General features: G+C 35.1%; 4 protein-coding genes across 4 annotated transcripts; 1 reads left to right on the top strand and 3 right to left on the bottom strand.

Moving 5' to 3' along the window:
- Positions 1-1,543: 1,543 nt before the first annotated feature.
- LOTGIDRAFT_161604 (hypothetical protein) lies at positions 1,544-2,554 on the bottom strand (the record flags this gene model as incomplete). The annotated part of the gene is made up of 1 exon (XM_009057455.1): positions 1,544-2,554. The coding sequence occupies one exon, from the start codon at positions 2,552-2,554 to the stop codon at positions 1,544-1,546; it is 1,011 nt and encodes a 336-aa protein (XP_009055703.1).
- Positions 2,555-3,672: 1,118 nt separating this feature from the next.
- LOTGIDRAFT_118957 (hypothetical protein) lies at positions 3,673-4,676 on the bottom strand (the record flags this gene model as incomplete). Its single annotated transcript, XM_009057454.1, has 2 exons — positions 3,673-3,772; positions 4,276-4,676. Coding segments are annotated over 2 exons (501 nt in total), but the record flags the coding sequence as incomplete, so codon positions are not given.
- A 391-nt stretch (positions 4,677-5,067) lies between these two features.
- On the bottom strand, positions 5,068-8,871 carry LOTGIDRAFT_189681 (hypothetical protein; the record flags this gene model as incomplete). The annotated part of the gene is made up of 4 exons (XM_009057453.1): positions 8,504-8,871; positions 5,948-6,197; positions 5,552-5,689; positions 5,068-5,148 (listed from the first exon to the last, which is right to left on the bottom strand). Coding segments are annotated over exons 1-4 (660 nt in total), but the record flags the coding sequence as incomplete, so codon positions are not given.
- A 1,204-nt stretch (positions 8,872-10,075) lies between these two features.
- Positions 10,076-15,421, top strand: LOTGIDRAFT_215894 (hypothetical protein; the record flags this gene model as incomplete). The annotated part of the gene is made up of 10 exons (XM_009057452.1): positions 10,076-10,186; positions 10,884-11,087; positions 11,463-11,558; positions 11,902-11,974; positions 12,385-12,490; positions 13,320-13,409; positions 13,816-13,901; positions 14,164-14,245; positions 14,744-14,894; positions 15,247-15,421. The coding sequence occupies exons 1-10, from the start codon at positions 10,086-10,088 to the stop codon at positions 15,419-15,421; spliced, it is 1,164 nt and encodes a 387-aa protein (XP_009055700.1). The 5' UTR covers positions 10,076-10,085.
- Between the last annotated feature and the right edge of the window lie 818 nt (positions 15,422-16,239).

Raw genomic sequence — 16,239 nt, 5'->3', positions numbered from 1 at the left:
GGTTTGACCAATGACCACCACCTTTGAAAAAGATTATTCAAATGACTCTTTTACTATGGTATTTTCACTGTCAATCGTTTGTTAGTTTCGATTATTGAATATGACTGGAATAAATGTACCTAGGTCGAAATTGTTCTGATTATTACTTACATTTAATTTTTCTTATGATTTCACCTGGTTAGCGATAGATCAAGGCTTCCTTCAGCACGTACTATTTCGTAGGACTGAAATGTTTTTGTATCCAACATAAGTTAAAGCAATTAGATTCCATAGACAGTAACTTTTCAATCTGGAGTATTCTATCAACTTTATCACATCTTTACAAGAGAAATAAAATCCTGAAAAATTAACAAAACCTTACCATTTCAGGATATTTTGTCTTCAGAAGACATCAGTATAAGATACACATTTCGAGTTCAAATCCTTTTTTAACAATGTGTAATCTATAATAATTCTAGGATAATATACATAAACTGAATAAACTAAATCAATCCTTAATTAGGAGAAGGAAGGGCGACAACCCTAGACCATTTCTTTCATTTAAATCCCTTATAGCGGAGTAATCGTACAGTCCATAAGTAGAAAAATCTGTACACGTATAATGTCCACAATTTTTAATATGTATATTGGTGGAAAGGGATATTCGAAGGGTTTTGGCGTTTTATGAAGAAAATTATGCACACAACAGATATTCCGTCTCCAAAAAAGTTAGGCCTATTTGCTACAGCGGAACTCAAAGCCGAATAATCTAACACGATCAAATAGTTCAGGTCCTAGTTGTACTATTCCAATCAAAGGCTACGAGTGTATAGAGCGACTAATATGTCAATCATTTTGGTATTAGATATTGGGGTGAGCCAAGGGCGTCTCATTGAGCCTTTATCATTAGGGTATTTGATGGTTGACCTGACAAATTCCTATAATCTGACTTGATTGAAAAATAAAAGAATTTTGTCCATTGATTTGTATAACATTGAATCACTGGTTGTCCAAACAAACAATGAGAAAATAAAACAATATGATCAAAGGAAAGGCTTGAGTCTTTCCCCAAAGATCATAAAGACATTTTAAGGTGCAGTTTAAACTGTATTTAGAGTTAAAATGGTACTGTTTTTTGTCGGATATGAGATTAAACATTTTGGATACCCAGTATGAATATCATATTTGAAGATCGTCGTCATTTGGAAACACGTATTTATATAATATATTCTTTCACTTCCAGAGCGGCGACAACAATTCTTCAATGAAAGGACATCGCTAATCGCTCAAGAATGAGAGTGAACAGGCGTTGTAATATTGCAGATATGCTGTTGCAACACGAGACTAATAAAACACATAGCCCAAGACGAAGACCTGAGTTCAGAACAATTAGCACAATGTTCCAAACGACTATTGCTGTGTCATTGGGTTTAAAAAAATAATGTTAATTTATGGGTCAGGATGCAATTTCAAGTCAAATTTCAAAATGACCGTTTGGGCGTCATTTGACAGAGTTCATGAACGTTGTATAGGGTACCATTTTCACATTAACTAAGAGCTCACACTATCCAACTGTCTTGGGCCTTTCAGAATATTCCACTTGCTTGATTCCATACAGTTCTGGTTGGTATTTGGGAGAAACTCGCAGATATCGACAATCAACAACATTCTTATATTCTTCTTCTGTTGGTGATTTCAAACTCCAAACTCTAGGTTCATATCCCAGTTTAAGCTTTTCATCTTTCTTCTTAATACGTTTCTTTCTCTCCTCTTTCTTTGCTGCCACAGTTCTAGCTCCGATACGAGCTGATCTAGGAAGTGCTATAGAGGACGGTGGCAATGGGTAGATATCATAAAACGTTGTTGCTTTCTTTAAGTCAGTTCGTTTTGTTAACAGTCGTCGTTCCAAATTATCCACATTCTCTTGGCAAATTATGTTGGCTTTATGAGCATTCTTGATCAAATCAGCGAAAATTCTCGAATCGTTCTGATGAACGTTCGTCTCTGAATAATGAACTTCCACCCGTCGTAGACCCCTCTTTAATGGCATCAGAGTCCTGCTTGCTTGACTAAATCCTTTCAGAAATTGCTGCGTCTTGTCCGTTGTAGGATCATAGTTGGAACTCTTTCGGCGTAATCGACGAGGTTCATCATCGGGATTTTCTTTCTTGGCGTCATCCAATCCGTATCCTCTCATAAGGAAGTGAGGAAATATGGGAACAGCAGTTTGGGGTCTTGGAGTTGATCGTCGTTTGTCTCCCGTAGGACATGCCAGGGTAAAGGAGGGCGTCGAGCTTCTTGACGAAGTTCTCGTAGAGCCGTTCACATCTGGACTGGTAACTGGTCGAAACGGAGACGGTTGTGACTGCAAGACAAACTCCCTACTTCTCGGAGTTGATCTAGCACTTCCGGTATCTTCCGATTTCGAAGTATCTTTGTCGTCAGATCGTTCCATTATTCTCAGTGACAGATCATTGAGGTTGATGCTTGCTTTTCCTTCTTTTCGCTCCTTACAGGCCAGAAACTGAAACTCTGGCTGACTTCGAATATATTCAGCTGAAAACTGGCCAGACATTGCAGTACAGATCAATGTACAGTCTGATTTTTTTTTTGATTAACGATGTACAAACCGTTGTATTCCACGGCAAGAAACAAGCACTCAACATTCACTTCAGTGAAATATAAAACACATCAATTAAAGGCAATTCACATGGGAAGCTATGTTCTGTATCCAAAAGCACTTATTCCTATCCCTGTAAATGGCAAATTCTTTGAATCGTGTTGTACACGCACATTCAATTGAAAAACAAGTCACACAGGAGCTGCTTCAGACGAAGTCCGAATGAGTAGCCAACTTCAAGCAAGACTTATTTCTAATTTCGTGCAACTATGGCAAATCGTTTTGTCAGAGACTTGATATCGTCTGGTTCTTCTGTCACCTGACATACCTATCATCAATACTGAAATGAAGGGTCCAATATTTCTGATATTTAAGTGTTTTATTGCAGTTTCAAGAAGTACATTATGATATATTATCTGTTAATAACGATTCATTATGAGTTGAAATGATCACTTGAATATTTTATAGAGTCATAAGGTGTTACTTAAATCATTGAAACTCAATAAAATAGTATTCAAAATTTGATAAACTCTAAATGTAGTTAACTGTGCTGATAGTATTCTGTCTCAAAGATAAATCACAAAAACTTTGAGAACCCAGTTTTGACTTCATTTAACACGTACATCTCTTATAGCATGTCGAGGACAATGCCAAGGAAAGCGTCAATAGATACCATTAAAACAAAGCTTAACTAGAGAACCAAAGATGCCTTAAAAGATTAATCAAAAATTTTGATTTCAATTATTAGTAAGCGAATAGATTTTTAAACTAATGGGAATTGTGCTCCAAAAGGCCGCTACAACTGCTTCCCACGTTGAACAAGCAGCCTTGCTCATCCGCATTTTACGTATTTAAGAGAAAGCCTATCTGTCAGCTGCTCAATTTGTCTTGTTCAATTGCCAATACCCTTTATTTAAAAGAGTGTAAATCTGCTGTGTCTTTGCAGCCTCACCAAAACCATCACATTATTATACCAGAGCAAAACAGATCTCCTTCTTTATAATTCCTTTCATCCAGAAAGTATATGTGACTCGTTAAACCGAGATCTGACACGTATCTGAGGTAGAAAATGTTCAATAATTTTTGGCCAGTAATATTTGATGTTTAATTTCCGCTATATTCGGATTCTCTTCACATTGTCTTTTATTGTTCGGGTTTATTACCAAGTTATATCTGAAAAAAGAAATGAGATAGATAAGATTTGTACCAGAATGTGTTGTGAAAAATTGATGTTTTAGAAACCGTTCATCCAATCGCGATAGATATTCAGGAGTTTGTATTTTAGTCTCTGCTTTACAATGCTACAGTAGCGGAAATCAATCTTGTTCCATGAACCAGTTTGCTGGTCAATTGACAACGACCCTCTTCGTCGACTCAGTCATCAACGGCATGACAGTCACCTAAATCTAAGAACAACATGGTGAAATTCTTAAATTTTGACCAATGCGAAAGTGTTTTGCGTTTGGATCACAGTTGGCAGCGTTGAATCGTGAAACAGGTACTGTCATTCTCCAAGCTATACCTTAATGCTTCCTTTGGGATTAGGGCTTGGCTATTATATATAGCCTACATTATTAATCCCATAACCTTTCTGTGGGTCATCTTTAGCAGAGAGTATCTGTCAATTGCAATAAGTGTGCTAAGATTCACGGGCCACTTCATTCCAAGTCCCTTACCTGGTCCAGTCGCCTTTACACAAAACCCAGGGTAGAACATCAACCTTTCTATGTAACTCTTTTGACAGCTGGGGACTGACTAGATTCGGAGTTCCAGCATCACGACCACGTGTTATCAATCGATGGTAGTCGTCATAGCAACACTGTTGTGATGCCAAAGCATTGGAAGTCAATTTTGAACGAATACAATATTTGGCACCCGGTTTGTAAATATTCAGTTTTTCTTCCTCTGAACTCGCGTCCTCCCAAACAAAATTCTTTTCTAAAGACGAATCCCTGATTTTCTTGTCTCTGCCCACAGTTAGTGGGTATTTACACGGGCAACTGGGAAGTGTTGCTATTTTTGTTAAATAATGATGAATGGATTTATTACTACATTTCATCCACCTCTCACAAGCATCTTTAGATTTGAAATCTGAAATAAAACAAAATGGCGATCAATATCGAACATTGCCTCTATGCCCCTTAGTGTGTACAACGTCGGGGTTCAGTCAAATAGAAAAATCTGAACTTACATATTAATTAGTCTCAAAGACAAATATGATAATTTGACAAACCCAGTAACAAGGTGGCATGAATCGTCCCGTTTGGTTTTGTTTTCCTTCATAAAAATAGTCAAATGCCTCAAGACATGTCTGATGACTGGTTAAGTCGATGCAGAGTTGAGACCGGAAGTTAGCCATCTTGTGCTTATCGAGAGTTGCAACCGGAAGTTAAGTCATCATTAAGAGTATAGATATCCATACATCGTTATAATTGGGAGTGATACCATGATGCTGAAGATTTAACAACCTTTATTAACAAGATTTGCTTCCTCCTTGTTGAATATTTCATAATATTCCCATTTCTCTGTCCATTTTGAATTTGCTGAATCTGTTTAAAAAAAAAGAGAGAATTCAAGTGTTTGCTATCAGCAATTCGGGAAAGGAACAAGGTCAGTCTTCTCTTACTTGATTACCCATAATTCACTTGCTCGTTGGGGATGTTTATTGGTCAGTTAGAGGACTCGACGTTTTTTCGCTGACCAATTACACCAATAAACTTGACACAATTTCAGAGGCTGTCATATTACTCTACTTTAGATGATGGTCTTCCATAATTCGCCATTGAGTCAAGAAACGGGTTCAACATGACACGTGCTTTGATTGGTTGAACATAACGTCAGTAGAACGGGACAGTGGTATACAAAACTTGCTAGATTACAATTGGGGCGAAACATACAAGGTATAGAGATAAACGAAATTCCAAGTCTAAAATGAATTAGATTAGGACCTACCCGGACAAGTTGTTGATAAACATGGTTTGGATTCAATTTCTTTACAGTTCACGCCACAAGCTCGCCATCTTTCTTGCTGTCCAACTCCACACGTCTTGTTACATTGTCCCCATTCACTCCACGTCCCCTGATCAGACGCTACAAAATAAAGAGGTGACATTACACCTTACAGATTTTGGCCAGGTTCGTTGCAATGAAAGTTCAGTTTATTTTATTTGTCATCAATCTCATCTGGCAGATTTTCATATCAAACTCCAACTTCAAATATAACTGTCACCTTTTTATTTGACCCAGAATAAAGCTCAATGTGGAGAAACCATAGTTGATGGCCGTTCTAACAAGAGAGAAAAGGCAGCATTCACATTCATCTTCAAAAACTTAAACAGTAATACTCACTTTTCTCTTTCATGTTTGGTTTTCTATTTTTCTTCCTTCTTCTGCCATTTCTATCAACGGATCCTCGGTTACGTCTTGATGTTTTGGACGATCTCTCCTTATTTTTACGACGCCTGTGATAACCATTACGAATTCTGGGAAGATTCAGAGCTGCCCTTAACGTTTCTTCATCTGGAAGATCGTATCTAGTTTTTCCTTCCCTATGGACTGACTCCTTCTCAACCACATCTGTTGATTCATTATATCCTTTCTGAAAATAAATATCTCAAATTAATACGGATTCTTGGGATTTTGAAACCACTACCAACCCACGACGCTGGACAGTGTCGTAGCCAAAGAGGAGCAGAGGAGCCCTCCCCCCCCCTCTCGCAGCCCCGAAAGCAAGAGTTTTTCGGGCAAAAATCCCATAACCAAGTTAGAAATTCGGGAAATCTCAGATATCTTGAGACGTAAAGCTGGTTCCCCCACTTCCGCTGACGATAGCAGCTTACCCCCTACAAACCATTGTTTGTTCGGGGTGCATTCGGAAAATGAATGAGTCCCATTACATTTTCTGGCAAAGAGAGCAATCGGTTCTTTTTCAAGCCCTGTTAATCATGATTCTAGTAATGCCCTGTTATAATCGTACTACATGCTATGTGACATCGAGTCGAATATTTGAGTCTCCATTCCATTCCCTTCCGCCTACGAGTCTGCTCTTTGCACTGCACTCTAGTACACCTTAGATAAAATCAAGAATTTAGAGTTGAAAAGATGTAAAACAATGAAATGAAATTGGAAGAGAGGAGAATGAGTTGGGTTTATCATTAGACTTGTTTACCATTCCTTAGCTTTGATGTCTTGCATGAAAATAACTCTTTCTTTATTCACCATTCCTCAAGATAAAAGAAATTGGATAGATTTCACTTTGATGTCGATAATCAAAATTCTTAGAAAGCTTATACCGTGTTAATTAAGAGCTGTTCCTAAAACGATAATTTTGTTTGAAAATTATATAATAGGGTTCCTTCGGTTTATTTAAAATTATATTTAGTTTATGCTTCTATTTTTAAAATGATGTCGGTAACTGAACTGAAAGCAGTCTTGTTTTAAATGAATGGGGTAGATTTCTGTGAATACGTCACCTTTTCAACAATGTGGTTATAATGCAAATATTTTCCCCGGGAAAATTGACAAGGGAGCAAACAGCACCATGCATTAAAGAGCGAAAGGGTCAGTCTCAATTCTGGGCGGAGAAGTCATAGCACCACTTGGCTCCCCCGTAGAAACGTGAATGGATAAGACTTCGCGCACCTGTTAATACTGTGTTCCTGACCCGAGACTTTCTAGCCATATTGTTTACGTCAATTTATATCAAAGAAAATAAAATATGGTGGGATTGTGGTTAATTTCTGTAATATCCTATAGACCTTGACCGAGTTCGAGATTAACTGTAGCCAAATGAGCAGAGTGAAATGAAATAGAAATTTAACGTCTAACGATACTGTGCTTGTGTTTCGTTAGCATGGGGGTAGGGGGGATAGGCACATAACAGAAAAAGGCTGGCCCGGGTTGCCACCTAAATTTAGCTAGTCATTGTACATAATAGTGAAGACTTGTCTGTGGGGCCCCCCTATAACCCCCCCCCCCCCCCCCCTCTATAATATTTCATGGAAATAGGGGTATAATATGTAGTAGTGTTAAAATCAAGTTAGGATTATTTCAGTTTTTGGTTATGTAAATAATTATCGAAAATAGTTGCACATAAGCTATTATCATAAGTAATATTACACATTAAAATACTTTTAACATTATGTAATTCCTGCAACTCTACCGAATAACATTGGCATCAAAGACTTTATATCTTATCGTCTATAGATAATTCCTTATTAAATCTTAAAAAACAAGCTCTAAAATGAGACTCAAACAATCCCCCTTTACACCTTTTCGTCTTTGATGTTTTTCTAAACAAAGATAAAATTTCTAATGTTTATATCGAGACATTAAGACCTATCCTGACTGTACACCTTCAAACAGCAAACAATCTGTGTGAAGATAACACGGGGAAAATTAGATTGACCTTGTCTAGATGGGAAAAAAATCGGTCGAAAAAGGTGGGAGCATGTCGATGTCAAGATTTGAAAAAAGAATTCAAGTAAATGGAGTTTTACGTCTTATTTTTCAGTCCCTTTCTTCAGCATATGAATACGAACGTCTACCCTTTTACGGTTTTCCAATGTCGAGATATATTCAACAAGCACCTGTAATATATCATTCATTAGTTTAACCTAATGGAATACTCCCAAAATTAAAAGGAATTTCAAATTAAAAGCTGAAATTACGTTATATGTGTCATTTATCAATATACACGTGCTGAAAACCGTGCATTGGTTAAAGTGACTAAGGTTGTCTCAACTATTTAAGTGAATAGGAAACACTGTTATCACCGATTTACACCATTCTAATTTTCAGTAAGACTTTTGTGGTTCTTTAAAATACACATAAAAAGTTTAGAAAATCACTTAACTATTCTTTTAATGATCTTCTTGTACGTAAAAAGAAAATATTCATAGTTACCAGGCTATTTCCGAAATATTGATTACTCTCTGTAACCAGTCCGGTTCCTGTATATCCATCACTACCATGGTTAGATAACGTCCACACTACGTAAACTAAACAAGAAAATAGGAAAAACATGTGTATATTGTTCACAATTATAATGAAAATTGAACGGACTGTTTTCCTTGAAGAACTCACTCCTTTAAACATGAGTCTATCCACCAAATCAAAACGTGAAAAAAAATCTTTAAATGAGAAAACCGGACAGAGAAATTTACTTTCTTCCTCTGAACGACAAAACTCTCGTCTATGAGACTTGCTTTAATCTTTATAAGAAATGTCGAGAGACAAAGTAATAATATTCCTTTAAACGCCAGACCAAAAGCCGTTATTCTTTGCAATAGGTAGTCCAAATATCTATGAAACTTTCACAATTTGGAACAAATTTCTCTCCATACGACCTTTGATTTGACAACACCAATCAACAAACGGCAAACAACATCAATTACCTTTTGATCTTACCGCTTGGCGGCTTCTTTGATGTAGCACGCGCGGCAATGGAATTATCGTTTTGGATCAAAGATCTCGCCTTTCCTATCATTTTTCCTCAAAACAGCCAATAAATGTAGAGTTTCTTTAAAGATTTGTGATTAAAGCGGAGTATAATGTCTAGTTAATAATTACCACCGTTAAAAACACGTGTCAGTTTCCTTCTATTTTATTTTGATCGGTTTTCACCACCTTTCAACTTAAAATAAACAACAGGATATACAAATACATACTTGTTACGAATGAAATACTCATTTTCTTTCATGGAATGTTGAAGAATCTCTTTGATGTTTTTGAAGTCTGAATTAGAATTTTCTTTCTTCTGTCGGAATCTATACTTTATAAAAACAGTTTGAAATTTCGTCTTGTTTCTCTGGTACGTGTTAAACTTGCCTAAGAGTCTATTGTTATTTTTTTGATAAGTCTTGGGCAATAAGTGGAAGACAGTTCACCAAAAAAATGGCAATTTAACTCGTCCAAGACCTGACCTGAAGGATACGTAACAAGCCATTAATTCAAAATTTTAGCTCTCTTCGATTCCACAAACTTACGGGCTAACAAAGAACATGTTATGTGGGCGTATATTACCATATTGAACTCCAACTGTTTTTCATTGAAATTAAACTGAATGAGTTGATAGAGGATCCTCGAGGAGAAGCAAAAACCAGTAAGACTTAAAATCCCTTGGCGTGCCATAAAAACGCAATACCCCTTAACTGGCAGCCTCCCGTCTTCATTAGCCCAAATGGTTCAGAAAAGTAGGACGTAAAACTCCATTCAATTCATTTAACTGGAAGCCTCTAGAATGCAAATAAAGTTTGGCTTTGCAGACAATGTCCAACTCGCATCAGAATCAACCAATCTACTTGGAAAATTTTAATAACCGAGCTTTGGTTTACTTGATTATCCAATTTTCTTTCTTAGCGTATGTTACTCTGTCGAGCAGGCAATCTAAAAATAGAAATTCTGAAGTGTCATGTGATAACGTGACAAAATTTATTTTCTAAAAATAGAGAGTTCTTTCTACTTCCGGTTATGAATCAAAACAAAAATGGCGTACTGGTTTCATCGAAATCCTTTGAAGGCTACTGCTGTGGTCAGTTTTGAATTACATGGAGTGACAACAAGTGAACCAACACGTAAAATATTTAGGTAAACGATGAATGTATTTAAATTTCTTAGTTTGACAATGATTTAGTGTGAATGTAAAGTCTAAATTTGCATATTTTGTAATCGCTAAGGTTTATTTCTTCATCAAGTCAAATGATAAACGATCATAATACAATGATAACCATATCACTCTTTTGTCAACGGTTATAATTGTAACTCTGTCATATAGATAATGGATGACCTTTTAACTTCTTGGCTTGACATTATGAAAATGGAGATCTTATACTACTTTATGTGAACTCTCTTTCACCTTTTCTCTGTTTTAATTATTTCCTTATTATTATCAAAGAGATCATTTTAGTTTTTACAAATTGTTTTTGTCCCTATGCCTACACATATGGCTATACTTTGGCATTATTCTCTTAAATGAAGCATAAAGCAACACTCCCCGTTCCTACAGTATGATCCATTTAGGAATTTACTAATAGGCATAGCAATGACAAAGTGCCCTGAGACAAAAGACAATTGAACACTTACTTGGTACTTCACATATAAATAACGCTATTCTTATGCAATATAATAACTGTATTTATTTAAGCACCATTTCAACAAGGATTCTCTATATTTTATCATGCAATCACTTACATACACATTGCTTTGGACAAGAATTTGATTAACAGACTTGTCTTGTATGGATTTTTGTTTTATTATATTTGTAAAATACTAATTGTAATTTCAGTGATTTAAGACAGACGAGAACTGCCTTATTACAACTACTAACTGATCCCAATCATTCTCGAGATGTTATTGATAAAGCTACTAAAGACTATTTCTCTCTTCTCCTCGGTCTGATATCTCCTATTGATCCTCAAGAACAGGAGAATAAACTACAGAAAATTGTCAAGTTTAAATGGACTAACAGTCTGATGGGTAATGCTGCAATGTGAGTTATCTTTTTTTAGTTTTCTTTATAAGAAGTTATATTACAGTAAATGTCAAAAAGCTGAAAATGTTAGTTTACTGGATACAAATTACAAAACTGATTTATCTTGTGAATGGGTTAGACGCTTGCTCGCTAACCTGAAGGTTCAGGGTTCAATCCCGGCATAGGTCGAGATAATAAGGTAACAAGTTACTATCCAACAGAAGGCGCTGGCACAGGGTTAAAGCAATGTATACAAATGTTAGTGTTAATATTTTGAAATGGAAATTCATACTCGTATTCCAGTTAAGTAATAGATTCCTTCAATACTAATAACTATACTTATAACATGTATATTTTAGCTTTTCATGATATATTGCTAAATTTTGATTTCAGACAACAACAAGATGCTGCATTTGAATATGCTCACATGGCCATTAATGTTGCATTATGGTATACAAAACATTCCGCTAAATTAGCGGCTAAGGAAGAGTAAGTTGATTAGACTTGATTCTTTTATAAACTTTTATATGTTGTTTCAATCAATAGATACAAATCAAATAAACATTGTTATCTATGTGGATGAGATGCTTTTGTAGTAGAACGTAGGATTTTCATCTTAAAAAGACTGTAAAGCATTACTGACGTAACTATCGCTATTATCAATAGCTTCATGGCATCATAGAAGTTTTTGTGTACTTGCAAGGACTTAAGACATCTGATTGAAAATTGGAATGGTGCAAATTAATGCAATCAGTGTCCCTGATACACATAAATAATTTAGAAAACCTCTTTACAACCCTTTTGATATAAAACCTGATTCTGTTTTCTCTAGACCTGATATGGAAGAAGCTAAAGAAGTACATAAATGTCTGAGACTAGCTGCTGGTATTTTTACTAATGTTAAGGTATGACTGACCATGGGCTGAATTGGGCCTAATTCTGACCCTTGTAAAAAAAAGAGTCTATGTTTGTCCCCAAGGGCTGAATGTTAGACAGGACCATGTCCTTGTGTATTGGGCCTAATTTTGATCCATGTAAAATAAAGAGTTTATTATTATTATTATTAATAAACTTATATTATACTTGAACATTTTTTTACTTACATAGAAATGATACTTGTTCCGTTGAAATTGCCAAAAACATATGCATTAAAAACAGAGATATTATCATGATAAATAAGAAACCTGGCACCATTGCATGCATTAATTATTGTAAGGCTTTATGTAATGATAAAAAAGTATTTGGTTTATTTTCTATAATAGACTTTGTTTTTTTTTTAATCTATTATTCAAACTTGTTAATTTTTTATTGACAGAATGATATAATTGGTAAACTGAGTGAAAATAATGAAAATGGTGTAGATACAGATTCCAGGGTGTTAGATGCTTATATTTATCAATCTACAGCTGAAGCACAAGAAGGTAGAAAACAGTTTCTTCCCTTTACACATCCTACATTATATTTGAGTTTTTGTTATATAGATCTCTGTAACTTGATGCATAAATAGTTCCCATTAGTTCCCAAATCCCTGGGCCGCTCAAATGGTGAGTTCGCATGTTCTAGTTTCATGGAATTAAGCTTTATGGAACAATAATCACTGGTAAAAGTGTTCCATAAAGTTGTGTCTAGATATAAGAGATTAGGGTGGCTGAAAGGAAACAAGTTAATATACAACAGAAGGCACTGGTACAGGGTAAAAACAATGTTCATGAATGTTAAGGTTGATATGTTAAAATGGATATTCGTACTTGTAGTCCAAAGACCTAAAAATCAATAAGATAATAATAATATATTATATAATAAACTGATACTTTAATTCTTACACTGAAATTATAAATTGATGATTTCTTTAAAAACATTTTTATTTCAATTTCAATTCTATCTGATAATAATGTAAACATAATGTTCTAGATATAGTACTTAATATTGACTTAATTTAGATATCTGTTCAGTTTGTTTGATTTATTAATAAGCCGAACGAAAGAATACAAAAGTCTCAAAGCCAGTAGGAAAATCTATGGACAGGAAAAATCGGGTGAAAAAAACAATCGGGAAACAACATTCCGGAAATGAAACAAAATAAAATTGGACCTCTCAATAGAGGTAGTATCAGGTGTTCCTGAAATAGTGAGCTTACTCTTCCTCGTGAATCATGGATTAGGAAATTTTATTTTTCTAGTTATCTTATGTATGTGTATGAGCTTCTGTAGTAAAAGTTGGTATTTTAATGCATTGAATTTGTTTTTTCAGTGACGCTAGCCAGAGCAGTAGAGATGAAACACTCATCTAGTTTAATTGCTGCTTTATCTTTTGAAACCAGTCAAATGTATCAATCTGCAGGTATAATATATGTTTTGTGTCTTATCTCCAATCTCCTGCAAAGAATAGGAGACTAAGTAGAATAGACGCCTGCTCACAAACTTAGAGTTTCAGAGTTTGATTGTCGCAAAGAATGAGATAAACGTTAAAGTCAGTAATTTAGGCAATTTTCAAACAAGTTCAATGACAATAATTTTATGAACTTGTGCAAATTCTACTTTAGTACAAATTTTATAGTGTGTACAGCATGTGTGTATAGGCCTGCTGATGAACTTTATCTGTAACTTTGTGACCATAGTTTTAAACATCTTCTCATGAATAGTGGCTAATGAAGTCAAGGTATTGGACAAAGTTCATAAAAAACTTGACATTGTGAAGATGAGTTTTCTGTATTTTTGTGACTGACTAATTTGTTTCTTTATTTAAGATGATACTTTATCCAGTCTAGAAGTGGCCCTAGTTGGAAAATGGAGGAAGTATTTTCAACTCAAACAATCTTTTTATTTATCTTATGTGAGTTAAATTATTTTCCTTGCAAAATTGAATTTTATATTTGACTTATTTTGAAATGTGTGACTGTTTTATTGATGGCAAATTAAAAGAATTATTAACAATCATATTTCAGAATTAAAAGCCCAGACTTCTAACTTTGAGACCATCCAATAATGTGAATATTTACAAATCATAATTTTTTTCGCCTCTAATACCCTCTAACTAGTCCTAGCACTGCACTGTGATTGTAGTGAAGCCATATTTCTTTCTCCATTATATACAGGCTCACAGTTATCATGGAGAAACATTACTAGCTCAAGATAAATGTGGTGAGGCTATCAGAGGATTAAGGGAGAGTGTGCAATGTAAGTGATAGTCCGTTAATTTTTCACAGCTTTTGGCAAACAAAAGGATCCATTGTGGCTCATTGCATTGGGCACTTTCTCACAAATCTGAAGATCTGTTATTCTCTGCTGTCTTTAAGATGTTATCTTTTGATTTTTCGACCAGGCTTCCCTTGTCATTGTCAAGACATGCTATGGAACAAAGAACAAAACCCGAAGAACAATTGAAGTGAAATAACCTTTGTCTATGGTCCTGGTTCCCAACCTGGGGTGTTTTCACCTAGGGGTGTGGGACAAGGGCGTCAGTGGTGTAGAAAATAGATTAGGAACCACTGTTCTATGGTGATCTACTAGACATGTTACAAATATTTTGACGCTTGAGAATCAAAAGAAATTAGCTTACACTGCTATCACAGGCTATCTTCATTTCATTTCATTCTTCATGGAATTGTCCATTTTCGTTAGCCAATCAAGAGCAAAAAACCAACATAAAACTAATTTGAGTTTAATTAATTGCAGTATATGAGAAATCATCGTTACTATGTAAAGAATATGCTACTTGTAAAGGAGCAGGTACAACAGCTAGACCACAGGATCATATATTCTTTAGAAAACTTGGTCCGTTAGTTCGCAGGACGTTAGAGAAATGTGAGAGAGAAAATGGTATGATGTAAGTATCAAAAATTTGTCATGGTTTTCATGTTCATCATCACAGTCAAATGTTTAAAGCGTTCTTTTTGGTTACGTCAAAAAAAGATAGTTGTGGGATCTCAATTTGTGTGTGAATATTTATCTTTCCTCCTCATTATTCCAGTTGACCCATCGAATATGGCCAACGTTTGGCCAAGGACCAGTTGGTAGAAAGCATCCTCTGTTGAATTAATTGGTGTGAATAACCAAATTGAGACATTCAGATCAGCATTCAATATTTGTTCTTTAAACACCTATCTACATTTTATTAAACCCAACATATATAAAGGATTTAGGACATTATTTATTTGTAAGTTTTCAATTTATTTCAGCTATCATCAGAAAGTTGCGTTCGATCCACCACAGTTGGAATTAAAAGCTACGTATGGTTTAGTTAGTCCTGAAGACTATGCAGCCCCAGCGTTACATTCCTTGTGGACTTTAGATGTTTATAAACAGTTTAACCCAACCATGGCACCCAAACCAGAACCTAAAGTAAGTTTTTAATCAGGTGTCATATTTTTCAAACACTGAACTAAGATAAAAACTTGAAAAAATACTGTAATCTGATTGGACAATAAAACTAAATTTAAAGATGATTTTGATATTTCTGATTTTTTCAGATTATCTTAATTTAAGGTTTTTATTTATAGACCCAAGGATAGAAAATATTTATAACAAGAGTGTAAGGGAAACAGCACGAAAAAATCTGTAATGTAAGGTTATAAGGGGTCTCTGTTATGTTTTTCAAATATTATTTTCAGACAAAGGGAGAGAAGCCAGAGAACTTACCTCCAGTGAAAGAAAAAGAAACACCCATGTCTGATAAAGATCCTAAAAATTTTAGTGGTTGTACCGTCTCATAGATCTGAAATTTTGTCCAGATATCATTTTTAAAAAACCTGTAGGTAGTAACTCTTACTGTTTAGTTTAGTAGTCAAGGCTGCGTTTCAACTTTCAACCAAACTCTTTGATCATTTTTTATGGATGGAATTTCTCAATGTGAAATTTCAATCTTGCAACAAATTCTTATCACCCATTGAGGTCTTGGTCGGAAGCTTTTGTCGCTGATTAGAGTCTTTTCTTGAGTTTTGAAGACTGGCAATGGCACAGAAGGAGACAAAAATCTCCAGTCGGTTGTTTTCCACATTGTTGATAATCACGTGGAGCATGCAATTGAAAGGAAAAGGAATCTGATTGGATGATGATGGTCTGTCTTGAAGACGATAAAACTATCGGAGACAATATTATCAAACTTGTTTTATATTATAAATCCTGTCAGTGACACGATAATCTTGTCGTGGAAGCACAGGCACACGCGAGAT

The sequence above is a fragment of the Lottia gigantea genome (genome assembly GCF_000327385.1).
Source record: "Lottia gigantea unplaced genomic scaffold LOTGIsca_30, whole genome shotgun sequence".
Lineage (NCBI taxonomy): Eukaryota > Metazoa > Mollusca > Gastropoda > Lottiidae > Lottia > Lottia gigantea.
Note: the sequence above shows the minus strand (reverse complement) of the source record. Positions and strands in the feature narration are given on the sequence as shown.